Genomic DNA, 16976 nt, shown 5'->3' with positions numbered 1-16976 from the left:
GTTTTCAATCTTTTAGATGCCACGAACCCCCAAAAATTATCATCCTTGTGCGACAGACCCTTCATTTAAATGTAGCTATATGTTTTCCTGTGTAAAGTCCCAATTTATACTGTGGAAAAAATATATATATATTTATTATAAATATCTGTAAAATATATTTGGAAAATACTGTCTGTTTCTCTTATGTTGTATTATTAAATATGTAATGCTTACTACAGTACTGTCCAATTCGATGTATTAGTTTTCTATTTATTAATTCATTCACTCACTCAAATTAATATTTTTTTAATTATTATTTTTAAATGTAAATAATTGATTATATTATTTGTATCATTGATTGTTTTACATTTTTACTCAGTTTTTCTCTAAACATGCCCACGGACCCCCTAGCACTCTCTTGTGGCCCCCTGGAAAACCCCTGCATTGTGTTAAATGAGTACAAGCAACGTTTCAGCGCAGTGCTGCAGCAGCAACCTGTGGCTCGCGCTTGTCAGTGCGCGAGAGAGAGTTTACGCAAAATGATTTGAGCGCATATGCAGTTTTTTCACTCGACCTTGGTGCTGAATAAAATAGCACCAATGTCTCTTCGGTCTTTACTAGAAGACTGCAACACACACACACAAAAGTTTGTTCTCTTTCATTCATTTTGCTCTACAGCCGACCCACGTCATGCCTGTCCGGTGACGTCACGACCGCACAGGGGACTCGAGGACCAAAGAGAGGTGGAAAAAAAAGAAACAAGTAGTCGAGGCGCTCGTGGAAACAGGAAGCAAACGGGGGAAAGCCAAGCAGAGGTTGTTGTTGTTAAAAAAAAAAACTTCCGAAGGGAGCGCTCTGTCTTTTACCTCCCCGTTATTTCGAGCTCTTTAAACTGACAGTGCAGCCAGTCCGTTGCTTGGACACCGCGCGCTGAAGGAGGGAAGCTCGCGCGCTTCGCGCCGAAGTGGATGGACCTGATCGGGGTCTCGGTTTATTTGCCCTCCCTCACCGTCCACCACGCTGGAATTAACCCCTCCTTAATGTTACCATATTGTTTTAAAGGCAGGGCGTGACATCCCATCGTTTAAACGCGGCCCTGGTCGATTTTACTGGAGTATTTTGCCGTTTGAAGAAGTCTTCAGTTCGTCTGACAGGAACGGTGTAACGTTACGCGCAGGCAGCCTGAGCTAACGCGAGCTAGCGACTTAGCTGCTAATGTCAACTAACATGGAGGGAGAGGTGCATGTGTTACATAACAACCAAACGCAATTAAACCACCGACTTTTGACACCCAGCAAGCACAGTTATGGACGTGAATTAATCTCCAAAGAATAAAACTGCCCATAAATACATTTATTTGGGAGAGATGGAGTCGAACCCGCTGATCAGCGGTAAGTTTTATTCCACTTCAAGGAGGTTGGACATGGAGGAGTGATTGCATTTGAGTTTAATAAAGTGCTCGTTACTCAAATAAAGCCAAATACATTCACAACTCGCTCTGTTTTATTCACAATTTATTCGTACACGTTGCCTAATCATGGTGTGAGTCAGAACGTTGTGTTCAAATCAATGTGATTGTCCAGAAAGTATTAAGGGACCGGATGAGTGGTATTGACACCTTATTTTGGTCAGGGTGGGTTAACACCTGTAGGAAGCCTGATGCACTTCAACTGTGTTTGAGTAAATGTTTTGCAAGCCAAATGTCTGGAAGTGTGTCCACATGCTGCTGTTTCTGAATCAAATACAGTGTTTGGCTGACTTGTTTGCCTCCTGGTTATTTCTGAACTAATCAACCATCAGCGAGTGTAATTTTTACAGAATTACATTTGATTGTTTTATTGTGCATTAAATATTTAGATTTTGAGCTGTCAAACAAGCTAGTTTGCAAGGGTGGATGTTTGTTCTTGTGTTTTAAAAGGAGGTTTATAAATTAAACTAGTGATTTATTTATTTGTTGTTGTTGTTGTTATTATTATCTCCCTTTTGCATAATGTACAACAAGCCCTTTATAATTGCTCTGAAAACTTTAAATCAAATGCATAAGAACTTGTTTGATTTGACATGATTGTGCAATGCATATGTCAGCATTTCTTTACTGTGTTTGTGTAAATGAAACCAATGTCATCTGATATTAACCAGCAGACCTCATGTAAATCCAAAGAGACCGTGTGGACACCTTGATGACCCACCAGGAACTGTCGTGAGCCCCACTTAATACAAGTGTGTATGTGTCTATTAGGGATTTGTTTGGTAATTTAGCTCTGGATTCATTCTGCTCACATCACAGTCCTGTCTGGCTCTCTCCTCCTTTGGGATGCCAATTCATTCATTGGCTATAAGTCATCATGCAATCTTAGAACTCAAGATAATTGACTATTGAGCATTGAGGTCCCTGAACAGCCTTAAGGCAATAAGGTCTGATGGGGAAAAACAGATCTGTGTTGTTCAGTGCCGGTCTTTGTTTGCTTTTCTCAGATGTACAGGCTGATTTATGAGGCATTAGACCAAGGCAAGCTGTGCAGTGTTAGTCCCTTGATTAGTCATACTGGAGCTCTTCAGCTAGAATGTAACACTGCAAGGAAAATTAGGGAATAATCAACATGTAAATAAGACAACTGTGCGTCTGATTCTTTGGTTCTGGCTTCACTATGACATTTTTATCTTAATACGGTGACCCTTTGGTTATTTTTACCATTCTGATGCCAGATTTTTTTAAATGATTAATCACCATTGAAGTATATGTTATTCATAAAAGCTCTGATGTGTTTGTGCTATTGGGAAAATCAAGCTGTTTGTTTTACTGGCCTAAACAGTTCATTTTAAAAAACAATTTATTATACAGCTACATTATAAAGGGGGTGCTACTCATTCTTTCACACAACTGGCTTTATTTTTTCAATGGCTGTTTTTTTAGGGATACGCCTAAAATAAAATTCAGGCTGATGTTGAAAAATCGATAGTATTTTCTAATCTACTATTTGTACAATTTCTTTTTATAACTCTCTGAACTTAAAATTAATTGATTAAGTAAATTTAGACATCGCAATATTATAATGTACAAGATTAATTTTGAACTGAATAGCTGATGAAAACTATTCAGATAGGTTGCTATAATAGAGGTAAGAAGTATAAGAAAGTACTTTTAAAGGCTCGTAATATAATGTTTTTGAGTTAGAATTAGCTGACTAAAGAAATCTGATGTCTAAAATATCCTATGTTGAGCGATACAATTCAATTCAACTGGTATGGTCCGGATATTATCGTTCATCTATAGAAAATTTACATTTTGCTCACATTTTTGTGTTCATTTTACAGTGTGGTTACACACACTATTAATTATTATATTTCATTATATGTTTATTACTTACTAGGCATATTCATTTTTAATTAATCTATTTTTATTGATTGCTTAAAAATATGTCTATTCAGACATATCTGAAATGTAATATTTTATTTGTTTATGAATAACTGAGTTATTCTGTTCGCTTCTATTGGTCAAAAGATTTTTAAGCTGTGATTTTACATTATTTGTAGAAAATGTCAATTGCTAATAGTCTACATGTTCTCAATGCATAATTACTGTATGTATATCTAGTAGGAAGAGTAATGGAAAGTGTTACAGAGATGTCTTCAGAAACTTCTTTTTTTGGGGTCATCCTGTACGGAAATGAGTAATTTCAGCAGTCTGAGGGTCTCGCAGTGAGATGTTGATTTGATGAGTAAGTGTGGATAATGTGCCAACAGGACAATATGACATTTAAATCCTGAACTACAGTTTTGTAAAACCCCGTTTTCCTTAGTGTGTGTAGCTGCCCACAGGATATTCTTCTGGTGTTTCAGTCCTAGAATGATACCATTTATTAAAGACATTTTACTGCTAATGAATGCACTCACTCAATCACTTACAGCTCGATTTAATGATGGTATTAATTAATGAGATTTTATGTGCTAGGTTAAAATGGAAACAGGTTCCCTTCATTGTCATCAGCAATTCACTGTGATTAATTTGGTTCAGTGTGCTTAAAGGGTGGCACGGCCTTTTTTATTCCTTAGAAACTGTTGCTTAAATGCTTTTACCATGGTGATCGTTTCTAAGGTGTTGCTTATGAGTTACGTAAATGAAGGGGGGGAATGGTAATAGGGTTAATTTGCATTCTCAACATGTTCTTCCTGAACTTGTGATACATGTCCTCTGCTGACGGTAGCACCATTAATTCTCGCCTGTTTTTCCTTGATTTCACTGCAGATATAATGTTCACTCTCCATTTATGTTCATCTACTCAATCCAACCATAAAGAAAGCGGATTTCATTTACTGTACTGAGCATGTGAATTTGATTTCAATGGATGTAGGATTCTGTTAAATCCCACAAAGGCTGTTTTTTTCTAACGTGGCTTCAGTTCCAGAACATACTTCTCATGACAATGAGTTCTAGGTATATTTGATGCAGTATTTTTAGAAACAGTTAGTAAAACCAATATCTCTTGTTTTCACAGCACTTATGGCTTTATGGTGCAATATTTTACAAGCAGGCTTCATCACAACTGATACATACTGTATATCAGTGTGTATTCCAGTGAAAGCCTTAGTAATTGCAGGTTGTTTTATGTTTATTTAGTACTAACTTGAGGTTTTTCTAATCTTACGCATTGTTAACATGATACTAAGCACCAGAAGGTTACAGACACTGCCCATTTATCACAGTCTGTTTTTTGTGCCCTGTAGCAATGGATCCGTCCATTACATTGTGGCAGTTCCTGCTACACCTGCTGGATGATCAGAGTCAGAAGCACTTGATCTCCTGGACGTCTGGGGATGGAGAGTTCAAACTGCTGGATGCCGAGGAGGTGGCCAGACTCTGGGGGCTGCGCAAGAACAAAACCAACATGAACTATGATAAACTGAGCAGGGCACTTCGTTACTACTATGACAAGGTATGTGCAGGAGTAACTAATGATGTGAATCACAGACTTAATCAGTTTATTTTATATATACAATACTGTTTAAAATGTTGGGGTCTGTAAGATGTTTTTTTTTTAAAAGAAATTATTACTTTTATTATTCACAGATGCAATAAAGTGTTCAAAAGTGACAGTAAAGACATTTTTAATGTTACAAAATATTTCAATTTAAAATAAATGCTATTCTTTTGAACTTTCTATTTATCACAAAATCTTAAATAAATATATCATGGTTTTCCACAAAAGTATTTAGCAGCACAACTGTATTTAACCACAGGAATAAATTACATTTAAAAATATATTCAAATAAAAAACAGTTATTGTAAATTGTAACAATATTTCGAAATATTACAGTTTTACTATATATATATATAAAATATATATTTATATTATTTATATTACAGATAAATATATTTAATAAATAAACATAACATATTTTTCTTAAATATATACATGTATGTGTGTGTATTTATATAGACATAATAAATATATACAGTACACACATATATTATGTAAACAAAAACTTTTATTTTGGATGTAATTAATCACGATTAATCACTTGACAGCACTAATTTTTACTATATTTTTAATCAAATATATGCAGCCTTAGTGAATATAAGAGACGTCTTTCAGAAACATGAAGAAATCTTACCAACCCCAAAGTTTGAACACTAGTGTATATAATTGATATACAGTAATACAATTCAGTGAAATAAATAAATGAAATTAACTGGAAAATTATTTACTCAAAATTACTCAATTGATGTTAACCAGTTAATGAGCCTGGACAATATTTTGGTCCATCATTAGTATTAATCCATAAATAAACATTAATAATTCTGGGATTTTTACTGTCTAACTACTATGAAAAGGATAGAAAAACTTTTAAGATTGGAGCATGATTTAATGTTTAATGTCAAGTGCATATTATTGTTTAGGCACTTTTCAACAAGCTTCATACTTCCACAGAATATTATTAAGAAAGTTAGCGGCCAGAAGTTCGTCTATAAGTTTGTGACCTTTCCGGACCCCAACTCTGCTGATGGGCTGAAAGGACCTGAGGATTCCCAGAGGGCCACTACGGGGGAGAAATTGGAGCTGTCCATTCAGACCAAATCTAACACAGGTGCTAACACCACCAACCCATGTCTCTCCAAGAGCCTGCAGGTTCAGCGCTCCTCCCCTAGCTCAGTGCAACGCAGCTCCCGCAATGATTACATGAAGTCTGGTCTCTACTCCACTTTCACTATCCAGTCCCTACAGACGCCCTGCAAAGCTGCATCCAAATTCATCAAAACAGAGTATGTCCTGAGTGACAACAGCCCCAAACCTGCTTTGATGGACCGCACAGTGCATGAGGTCAGCTTCTTTCTGGATTTCATGTTTTTGTTTTAGAGCTGATGTTTTTAATTCTGTAATAAATCCTCTCACATGGCGTGTCATTAAATGAGTTATCAACTTATCAAACCTTGTGAGACACGTTGTGTGTAAGGTATTTGATTCACATTTATTATGTATTATGTATATGTGTATGTTGCAGATGCGAATGTGTCAGACAGAAGCACAGCAGGGAACTGCTCCGGCGCAGTCGACTATGGAGAGCAGCAGTTTGCAGGTGATAGTGACCCACCCCTCCCCATGTGCTACACCCGCCCTCAGCCCACAGACGCCCTCTGGATCTACCACTGCAACCACGGTATGGATTTGCTCTTTAACGCTCATCCAAACTCAGTCTTTAAATGCTTAAAGCTGTGCCATTTTAGCACTGATGATGGTGTCAACGACATTTGGGAATCGTGCAAGATTTCTTGCTTTAAGCAAAATTGTCAGTCTTTGAACGCTTAGTGTGATGTAACTGATGCCAGTAGTGTTCATTTTGTTAGCTATTTTTTAGTTTACTGTTAGCCTTAGTCCTGTGTCAAATGTCCTTTATAGTTTTTACCATATTTAATCAACCTATCCTGTTTTTTTGTTTAGTTCCTGTTAGTTGTTGTAGTTGACTAAAAGTCTGTAATTTTTAGTCTATAGTTTCAGTCAATAAAACTTTTAGTCAAACTGATAATCACAGTTTATTGCTCAAAATTATTGCTGTGATTACTAATCGTGGTTGTTGTCATTTGAGAATGTACATCAGAATTATTGCACTTTCACCCATAAGTACAAATAAATAGAACTCATACACATGGTTTATTTGGCCTCATGTAGATTTATTAAACTGTCATATAAATGATCACACTCTTTACATTATGAAAACGTAAAACTCAAAAGCTTCTCTCAAAAACAAAAACAGTGAAATTCTTAATATTAACTCCAATATTTCTAAATTATATTCATTAGTTTTTTCAATTAAAACTATTAACAAAAAAAAAAAAGGCTTTGTGGCACAGAGGTTGCGAAAGTGCATTTATTCAGCAACCACAATCACAAACATTATAGTTGAAATCCATGTTTGGATTTATTACGGTCAGCACCGAAGCCTTGTGTGTGTTAATTCTTTTAACTAGTTTTTAGTCTCATATTTTTTGTCAACGGTGTTGCAAAGAAAAAAGGTTGTCAATTAATAATTTTCTTCATAGTTTTTGTTAATGAAATTAACACTGAATGGCAGTCGTACAAGTTATATTCACATCGCCAGTGTCAGAAATTGCGTCACAGTCAAGCAAGTCCTTTTCCCAATGAATAAAATAAATCACAACTTTTTTATTGTTGCCCTTAAAAATGCGTAACACTATGGAAGAAAATGAGTTACAAACTAGTTGTTGCTCACTGAAGCCCTCATTTTAGCCTCCTGGAAATTGTTCATCAGATTTATAAAGCTTATTCATCCAAATTCCTGGAAAATACCTTAAAGATCAGCTAAACAGCTTGCAATCCAATTATTTGACACCCATGTTAAGTACTGTTATTATTAAGAATTATATACGTAAAAATTTGTTTTGAATTCATCCCACAGAATACTCAAGCACAGAAGAGCCAGAATTTGGGTGACCCACCCCAGATCTACCTGTCCGATCCCAGCTCTCTGACCTCGCTCATTCCTCTAGCTCATGGAGAATGTGTCGTCAACCCCTCTCAGCCTGTATTTGTGGTCATAAAGCCTTCGCCTGTTGGGCTGCCCAAAGAGTCCAGCCTGTCGCCTGAAGAAGACTTGGTGGAGATTGTCGATTTGGATGACAAAACAGATGTTGAGGTGAGCAGATGTGTCAATTAGAAATCATTCATCATCCAAACATCATCCAAAAAATATTGAACATGTTTGGTTGCAATGAAATGCTGGAGTAATTTAGCATTTTATTTATTTATTTTTAGCTTTTTATTTATTTTATTTTTTTATTTGCCATACTCAGCCAGTGCCCACAGTGCCTGTCTCTGGAGTTACAGATGCCCCAATCCCTGTGGATGCTCCATCACCCTCCGTGGAGCCGGTGGCCCAGCCGGTTGGAGAAGGGGAGGTGAAAGAGAAGCCTGAGCTACCCGGTTAGTCAAACATTTTTGTTGTTTATGCATTAGAAAGACGTTGAACTCAAAAGAGCTGGCAAGGCTCATAGCAGTTTGTTTTTGGGTTTACTGTTTATAAATTGCAAGCAAATCTTTGTATAAGTAGAAGCTCATTCATTAGTGTTTTAGTCTGAGTTATAAAAGGGACATCAGTTAAGTTCCATTTTAATATTGGCTGCCTGGCAACCAAAAACAGCCTACTGTTAAGATAATTAACTACAATACCTATCAAAGGTTTGGGATCAGTAAGATTTTTTTAATGTATTTGAACAAAGTCTTTTATGCTCACCAAGACTGGATTTATTCAATCAAATATACAGTAAAAACTGTTGTTTTAATTTTGTTAAATATTTCTACTACTTAAAATAACTGATTTGAATATATTTTAAAATGTAATTTATTTCTGGCACAGCTAAATTTCCAGCAGCCATTACTCCGGTGTTTAGTGTCTCGTGATCATTTAGAAAACATTCTAATATGCTGATTTGATTGTCAAAACACATTATTATCAATGTTGAAAACAGTTGTGCTGTTTTATAGTTTGTGGAAACGTATCGATCATTTTTTTCAGGATTCTTTGAAGAATAGAAAGTTAAAAAGAATAGCATTTATTTGAAATAGAAATCATTTGCAACATTATAAATGTGTTTATTGTCACTTTTTATCAGTTCAATGCATCCTTGCTGAATAGAAGTATTCATTTGCTGGATAGATGTATTAATTTCCCTACATTTTATTTACTGCCCCCAAAGTGTATATTACTTGGTAGAAGAATTGTTTATTGTGATTATTAATAATAAATTCATTATCAAATGACAATGTCTTTTATCATATTGCTGATTCTACCTTTTTATAAAAGCAATAAGCCACTCCAAGCAATCCTTTACAGTTATTTGACATGGTTATAGGTCAACAAAACCCGCAGTGCTTAAAGATCAATCGTCAATTTTAGCCTCTCATTCAAAACTGTTTTCAGAGGACACCAATACTGCATCAGCCTCCCTCCCGGCGAGCACGCAGGAAGTCCAGCCTCCTAAATCAAAGAAGCCACGTGTGCTGGAACTGCCATCCTCGTCTACGCTGCTGCCCCCTGGACTCTCACTGGATAAGGTCAATGCAGCGGTGAACAGCCTTCTGGCTCCTGGCAGTGCCACAAACACCTTAACACCCACAGTCATCACCTCCCATGCCCTGGTGAGCCATTCAGTTCAGAATTATGGTTGTTTAAAACATGTGCTAACATTTAAAATGTACATTTTTGCCTCTTAAATGCATTCATTTTCTGTTAACAAATTTCACTATTTGGTGGAATTTTATTATTGCTGCTTGCAATTGCATTACTAAGACAAACCCACATGAACACATTTCAGAAAACAATTATTTTAAGCAGTTGACAGCCCTGATTTAAACACAATGCAGTCTTTTACCACATAGAAGGCACAAAGAGATGACTGTTAAATGACTGAGTTTCAGCATTATCTTACAGTCTCTCAGTGGAGTCGTGCTTGGGAGTTTTTAAGAGCTAGATCTCTGTTTATGCCATACTTTTGATAATTATCAGAAATATCTTGTGTGTTTTTTTTGTTTGTTTTTTGTCTAAGGCAACAATAGCGTTTGTGGGGTATGAATGGATGCTTCACATGTACCAAGCTCTTATTCACACAGTCTCAATGTGATTTTTAACAAAGCCAGAGCGATATAAATGCTTGTGTTACCAGATAACCAAGAACAAAGAGATACAACACAATGACCTTGTAAAATGGTTCATACACACACACACACACACGCACAACCTCTTCAACTCCCCCTCTCTCTCTCTCTCTCTCTCTCTCTCTCTCTTTCTTTCAGACACCAGTGCTATTGACACCGAGTCCGCTGCCATCAACCATACACTTCTGGAGCACGCTTAGTCCAATCGCTCCACGCAGCCCTGCCAAGCTCTCCTTCCAGGTGAGACTTCCTGTCCACACAGTTTCTGTCCACAGCATGGCAGCAGCACACCATCTGTCTCCTCACACTCCCTCGGCTCATTGCATGGATGAGAATTTACTCTCTCCCTACTCCATTCACAACCATCAAATACATTACAACATATACATTTTATATATTCTGCCTTTTCCCAACTTTTGAGATTGCCATGGTAACCAATATCTTATTTACATTTATGCATTTAGCAGACACTTTTATCCAAAAAGACATAAGTAGAGAAACATAAGTGATTTTTCACAGAACCAACCATATTCTTATGCAATTGTATGTTTATTAGAAAGCTAGATTAGGAAATCTCATGAAAGAGAGTTTTTCTTTTTTACCAAATAGTCTTGCAATAATTTTATATTCTGAAATACTATTTGGTTTCATGACCTGAAAAGGAAACTGGTGTATTACATGGAATATTTTTTTTTTGGATGATAAATGGTTTGGTAAATTCTGAATGGATGAGCCACATTTCAGACTGTTAAGCAAGTTATCCAGCTATTCCCAGCTATTCACACACTTGTGACCACACATTTAAATTCTGTTATTGTGCCTTCACATTATATAGTGTTGCTATAGTGCAATAAAACAATAATCTTCAATTAGGCTAATGAACTAATAATTTCAATGCTCTGCATTGCAGTAAATTCACATGTTCTCTTACGCTTCTTCCTTTAGTGGACATCAAATCTTTTGTGCTTAATTTTGAGAAAGCTTTTGTTTTGTTGGACTGTTCCTCAGAAAAGCATGTGAGCATCCTCTGCTGGCCAATAGCAGCAGTGCAGAGTTTCATTATTTTTTACAGGAACAGGTGCATTAAACCTAATCCTACATAAGTGACCTCCTGTCTGTCTAGGTAGATGTTCTTCTTGGACTAGTTTATATTTTTATTATAGCAAAATGGTCTTTCAATATTGTCCAGCTTATTAAGTAATTCATGTCAAGTATCAGAGCTGAGTATTCCAGGTTATTAGAACTTTAATGTTCCATTTTAAATACATTAGTGTTAATTTGCACATTAATTTATACTCAAAAAGGGGTCAAAAGTATTGTCTGTGGCAAGGTTATTATCATTAACTAAAACAAAATGTGAAAAATGTATATCTTTCCATTACTTAATGTGCAAAACATATTAGCTGAAATAAAATAAAATATTAAAAAACGTTAAACTTTATAATAAAACCTTAAAACAACATTTCTCACTTTTGTATAGTTTAAGTAGAAGTACTAAAATAAATGAAACTAAATAAATTAAAAACTAAAACTTAACAAAAGCAATATAGACATATTTAAGAAAAAATACTAATAAAAATGGCAAACACAACAAAATTACTAAAACTTTTTTCAAAAAAATGAAAACCGATAATATGAAAAAATCAAATTCAAAACTAACACTGTAAATCAATGATACTAAAATAACATTGGTCTGTGGAGACGGATAGCATGCCATGAATACGATACATATAATAAAAGTAATAATTTAATAGTCAAGCTTAAGTCCTAATTAATAACTTCCTGTTATTCTTACAGTTCCCCTCCAACGGAAGCAATCAGATCCAGATCCCAGCATTGAGCGTGGACGGCCTATCCACACCTGTTGTTCTCTCCCCTGGACCACAGAAACCATAATTTGCAATTTAATTCCCTTATCTCCTGCCATAGCGATTGGCTCCTTCCCCAGCCAATGAAATGCTGAGGACGGCCAATGAAAGATGAGACACTCCATAACAAGTTCTGCTGTGAGTTGGGCAAGGCCTCTGCTCCAATGACGACTCAGCAAGAAGAGTGCGCTCTCAGCCGTCCTTCACAATTGGTTGACGGAGCAGCCCGGTTCTGGGCTTGATGGTGGCGTTTCATAGACTATTTGATCTTTTGTTTTTCCCTTTGGTTTTTATATGATCATCAACGGTTATTTATTTATTCCTGATGTTTCTTGGTGCATCGCAAGATGCACATTCCCGAATGCTCATGTGAATTTGGAACTCGGAGATCTCACTTCATTTTTGATTTCACACAATAACATTGAGTTATTGACCAGACGAGGTATCCTTTGATTGAATCAAGGCATGAAATGCCATTTACTTCACAGACGGAGCATAGCTTTCTTAAAGACTTCTTTTTTGTTTGTTTTTTTGGAAATAGAAAGCATGCATTTGAAATCTGCAAGTTAATTTCTTTCTTTGGCATTACAGAGACACAAATACATAATTTTTAGTACATGACACATTGTTGTTTTAAACATTTTGTGTTTTTCCATGGACAAAGGAGTCCATTTTGCTAAAGTGGCATTGAAAATGCCAGGGGAATGTCACGGTCATTCCCAGGATTTGAAGAGGTGAAACCAGGGGGGAAAGATACAAAGAGATTCTAAATGATATCAAGATCTGGAATGTATCAATCTTTTTCTTCTGTGACATCATTCCTTTATTTCAGAACTTTCTTCTTGTAAATATATGTTGCACCCATTCCAAGATTTGAAATATTGAATTTTTTGTTCTTGCTTTCCTGTTTATGTTGTTGTTTTTTAGTAATTCTATCAAGGAGCCCTTTCTCTGGCAGCATCGACAAAGCAGGCAAAGGTTTCAAAAGTGTCACAGCGAATCTTTGCAGTTTCATGCTTTTTTTCTTCTAAAGAAAACGCCAGAGGAGACCAAAGACCAGCTGTTTATATACAATCCATCTTAGCGTCTCTATCTTTTTTTTCTCTTTTTCTCTCGCTCTCGTCTTTATTTTTACTCTGCCGCATCAAAGGGCTATAAGAACCTTCACGCAACCAAAACGCTCACACTTCTGACACTGTATATAAGTGATACATCTGACTCGCCAGCTCTAAGTGTAAAACTCAATAATCGTTGTAAATAAAGTAATTTATGGCAGAACAGGAAGTATGTAGCTTCAGCTGCTTTTGATATTGTTAGTAGTATTGTGCGGCCTGCCTCTTATGCTATGTTCGTTTGATGTGTCAAAATCACTCTCACGGTTGTTACCTCAAAGCTGTCAACAGCTCGACGCGTCAAAGCAGGCACGCATATACGTTGCAACTGACAAACAAAGCCAACGATTATTTGCATATCTTCTTGCGCTTGTATTTTGCGTGTGAAGCTCAAATTTCCTATGGGGAAATCATGGTGGTTATATATAGCATTCTACAGAAAGCTGTAGTCAGTGTTTATGGACAGTAACTGCCTCCACGGCATACAGCCTTTTCTGTATGGCCGTTTTTATCATTTCATTTGACCTGAGTTTGCTGAACTCGCACATAACATCCTTATTTTCAATTTTAGGAACATTTGGCCGTCCGTGTCTTTCACTTTAGAACATTTCGGCTCTTTAAGTTGGTGCTTTTTGTTGTTTTAAAGAGTTTTCTGCTTTGATATCTGCGTAATTGTAATGAACTCGGGAGGATTTGCTCGTAGCATGCTTTAATTGCTTAAGCGTGTCACCTCTCTTCTGCATTTTGTGCGCCTCATGGCTGATTTGTTACGTCCTGAACCAATGTTCTGAGCTGTTCTGTTCTCAGTGAATGACTGTTTGTATTCAGACGAAGCGCTTTAGAAAAGCCTTGAAGATCAGTCAATGTTCACCACTGCTCTTGGTGTCGCTCTGATATGTACCGATGATGTCATGGACGCCCACAAGTCGACACATTGAATGTTCTGTTCGGGTGGGCATTTTGGGAGTTGCCCCCTCATGTTACCACACGCCAAGCTCAGTGACCTGATATCAGCTTAATCATGATCAAATTCACACGAAACAAATTGATTTTCATTGGTGAGTTACTTGTGGTTCTTTTACGCCATGCGTTGGGCAAAATAATAAGCCTGCAATATCAAATAACTCACTGTGATGATGAATTTAGTGATTTGTGAGTAATACATTCCCCGTTCTTGATCTTTAATGCGGTGTAGTAAGTCTGCAGTACTGCTTTCAGCCGTCTTGTCACTTTCCTCTCAAGCTTGTCTAAATCGCTGGGATTGTTTGTGCCTCTGAACGTCTGTGCGGCTATGCTCTGTAATGCGCTGTGAATGCGTTTTAACAGCTGATGTCTTTGAGCTAAACTCCTCCTATTTCCCTTACTCAGATGCTGCTGTTACTTTTACTGTACATCAGCACTGATCAATACAGTGACAGCATACTGTGCACAGTTCCCCGAAATGAACTATTACATAGTGCTGACTTCATTTATCCCCAGACAAGTTGTTTACAAACTAGCAAGCTTAAAAGACAGAAATAGTGAGCCATATCTATTTAAAACTATTTCTGTTTTACAAATACAGAAGAAAAAAAAAAAAAGATTTAAAAAAGTCAAATATTGTAATATTAACGAGCCTTTGTCATGTTGATGACATTGCTGCCCCCCTTTCATATAATGAAACTAATGCTGCACATCTCTGGACCTACGAAGACTGTTTGGGTATCATAATACCACATTAAATAGGCCTTAAAGTTGGATTTCTGGATATGTGCTCGTCCACTGATGAACTATTTTGGTATTAATAGCTTCTAAAGTCATCCCAGAATAAAATCTTCATGCGGAGTAATGTTAATCAGTAATATTTATTGTCCTTATAACAAGTAAAGCTCCAGCTGAAATTTTTATTTCCCTTCTAGAACCAAAATTGTGCAGAAATTGTATTTGTGCAAGTTTTAATTGCAAAAAATTTGTAAATGATTGTTGGTAACCAGCATGTGAAAATATTCTAGTCACTGAAACCTTTATGCAAATGAAGACACGCGTTACATAAAAAAGCCATTTATTGAATAATTGATTGGACCGTAGAGATGTTGGCTGAGACGGATTTTCTCCTTTTGTGGAGGAGTCTCCAAATTATTTCCTAATACCAGCACAGATTTCGTACCATGTACAAGTTTCCATTGTAAGACAGTCGATCATATCAATATTTCTCATTGAGAAAACCTGTTTAATGCTTGTTACCTGCTTATGAAGTCACAAATCCAAGCACCAAACTGGAGATGATGAAGTTGATACTTACGTGGCTCAAAACTGTTAAGACATTTGCCTCGTTTTGCTTTTCAAGTTACTGAATTTGAACATCTGCAGTTGTCAGATGCTGTAATAAGTCTTCTCTTGTTTTTTCTCTTTGAAATGTTATGTGGGAACTGTTAATGTATTGTATGATTCTATATTCAATAATGTGTTGGGAAATCTTGCGCTACGCATATATTTGTGTTTTTAAAAAAAAAAAAAGTCTGCTACTTGTGTGAAGAGTGAATACATGGTCCTGTTGGACTCTTGGACTGTTGGGAAGCAGATCTCTGCGGCCTGAGCTCCCTTTCCCAGATGAGAATCACTCTCTGGGAGTTTATTTCATAAAGGGATCGAGAGGCTTTTATTTTTCTGAACTGTCTAAATACTATATTATATGTACTGGAAAGAGACAAAACTATTTTTCATCTGCACATGCTACTTTGTTTGTGTATGTGATAGATATTAATCTTGTTTTCTAAAGACAAAAGAGACTCAGAACTAATATGAAAGTCATGAATAAAAGGCTATTTTGTTCTTTACGTTGTATAATATATTAATTTGATCTATCTATCTATCTATCTAATCATTAATTCTGTGTAATGTTCTATCATGTGCTATCATTATTCTACCATTTTATGTATCCATTTATCGTTCCACAGTTCTATCTATTGTTCTATGTAACATTGTTCATTCTATTCTATCTATCATTTTACCTATCATTCTTTCTATACTGTATATCTATCTAATAAGCAGAAAAAGTATTACAATGTATTATTGTTTACAATTATTGTAAGTAATAATGTGTGTGTGTGTGTGTGCGTGTAGGTATATATATATATATATATATATATATGGCCAACAATACATTGTATGCATCAAGATTATCGATTTTTCTTTTAAGACAAAAATCATTAGGATGAGTAAAGATCATGTTCCATGAAGATATTTTGTAAATTTCCCACCGTAAATATATAAAAACTTAATTTTTGATTAGTAATATACATTGCTACGAACTTCATTTGGACAATTTTAAAGGCGATTTTCTCAATATTTTTATTTTTATTTATTTTTATTTTTTTGCTTTTTGCACACTCAGATTCCAGATTTAAAAATATATATATATATATATATATATATATACACACACACACACACCCTTAAGTGCAGAATTACTGAGAAAAGATCACTAAATGTGTATTGCTTGATACAAAAATAATGGTAACACTTTATTTCGATAGTCCACTTTAGACATTCTACTAACTGTAAATAACTTTGTAACTGCATGCCGACTAGCAGTCATTAGAGTATTAGTAGACTGTCTGCTTAATATCTTCTAACACTTTATTTTGATGGGTCCATCAAGTTAGTAGACATGTAATTGCAAATTAAAGAGAATTATTTGACATGTAGTTACAAAGTTACTTATAGTTAGTAGAATGTCTAAAGTGGACTATCGAAATAAAGTGTAACCAAAATAATTGCATTATCAAGACACAGTGTAAAGAAACAGCACCCGATCAAGTGAAGAGATGAAGATATCTATAAATAATCCCTCTTTTTCTCAACCTCAG

At 35.8% G+C, this 16976-nt stretch overlaps 1 protein-coding gene across 1 annotated transcript; it reads left to right on the top strand.

Annotated features, from left to right (window-relative positions):
* The first annotated feature begins 597 nt into the window (after positions 1 to 597).
* elk1 (ETS transcription factor ELK1) lies at positions 598 to 15944 on the top strand. The gene is made up of 9 exons (XM_058785517.1): positions 598 to 1370; positions 4705 to 4913; positions 5910 to 6299; positions 6481 to 6636; positions 7894 to 8130; positions 8288 to 8417; positions 9415 to 9632; positions 10287 to 10388; positions 11946 to 15944. The coding sequence occupies exons 1-9, from the start codon at positions 1346 to 1348 to the stop codon at positions 12042 to 12044; spliced, it is 1566 nt and encodes a 521-aa protein (XP_058641500.1). The 5' UTR covers positions 598 to 1345; the 3' UTR covers positions 12045 to 15944.
* The last annotated feature ends 1032 nt before the right edge of the window (positions 15945 to 16976 follow it).

Source organism: Onychostoma macrolepis, chromosome 08 (genome assembly GCF_012432095.1).
Source record: "Onychostoma macrolepis isolate SWU-2019 chromosome 08, ASM1243209v1, whole genome shotgun sequence".
Taxonomy (NCBI): domain Eukaryota; kingdom Metazoa; phylum Chordata; class Actinopteri; order Cypriniformes; family Cyprinidae; genus Onychostoma; species Onychostoma macrolepis.
Note: the sequence above shows the minus strand (reverse complement) of the source record. Positions and strands in the feature narration are given on the sequence as shown.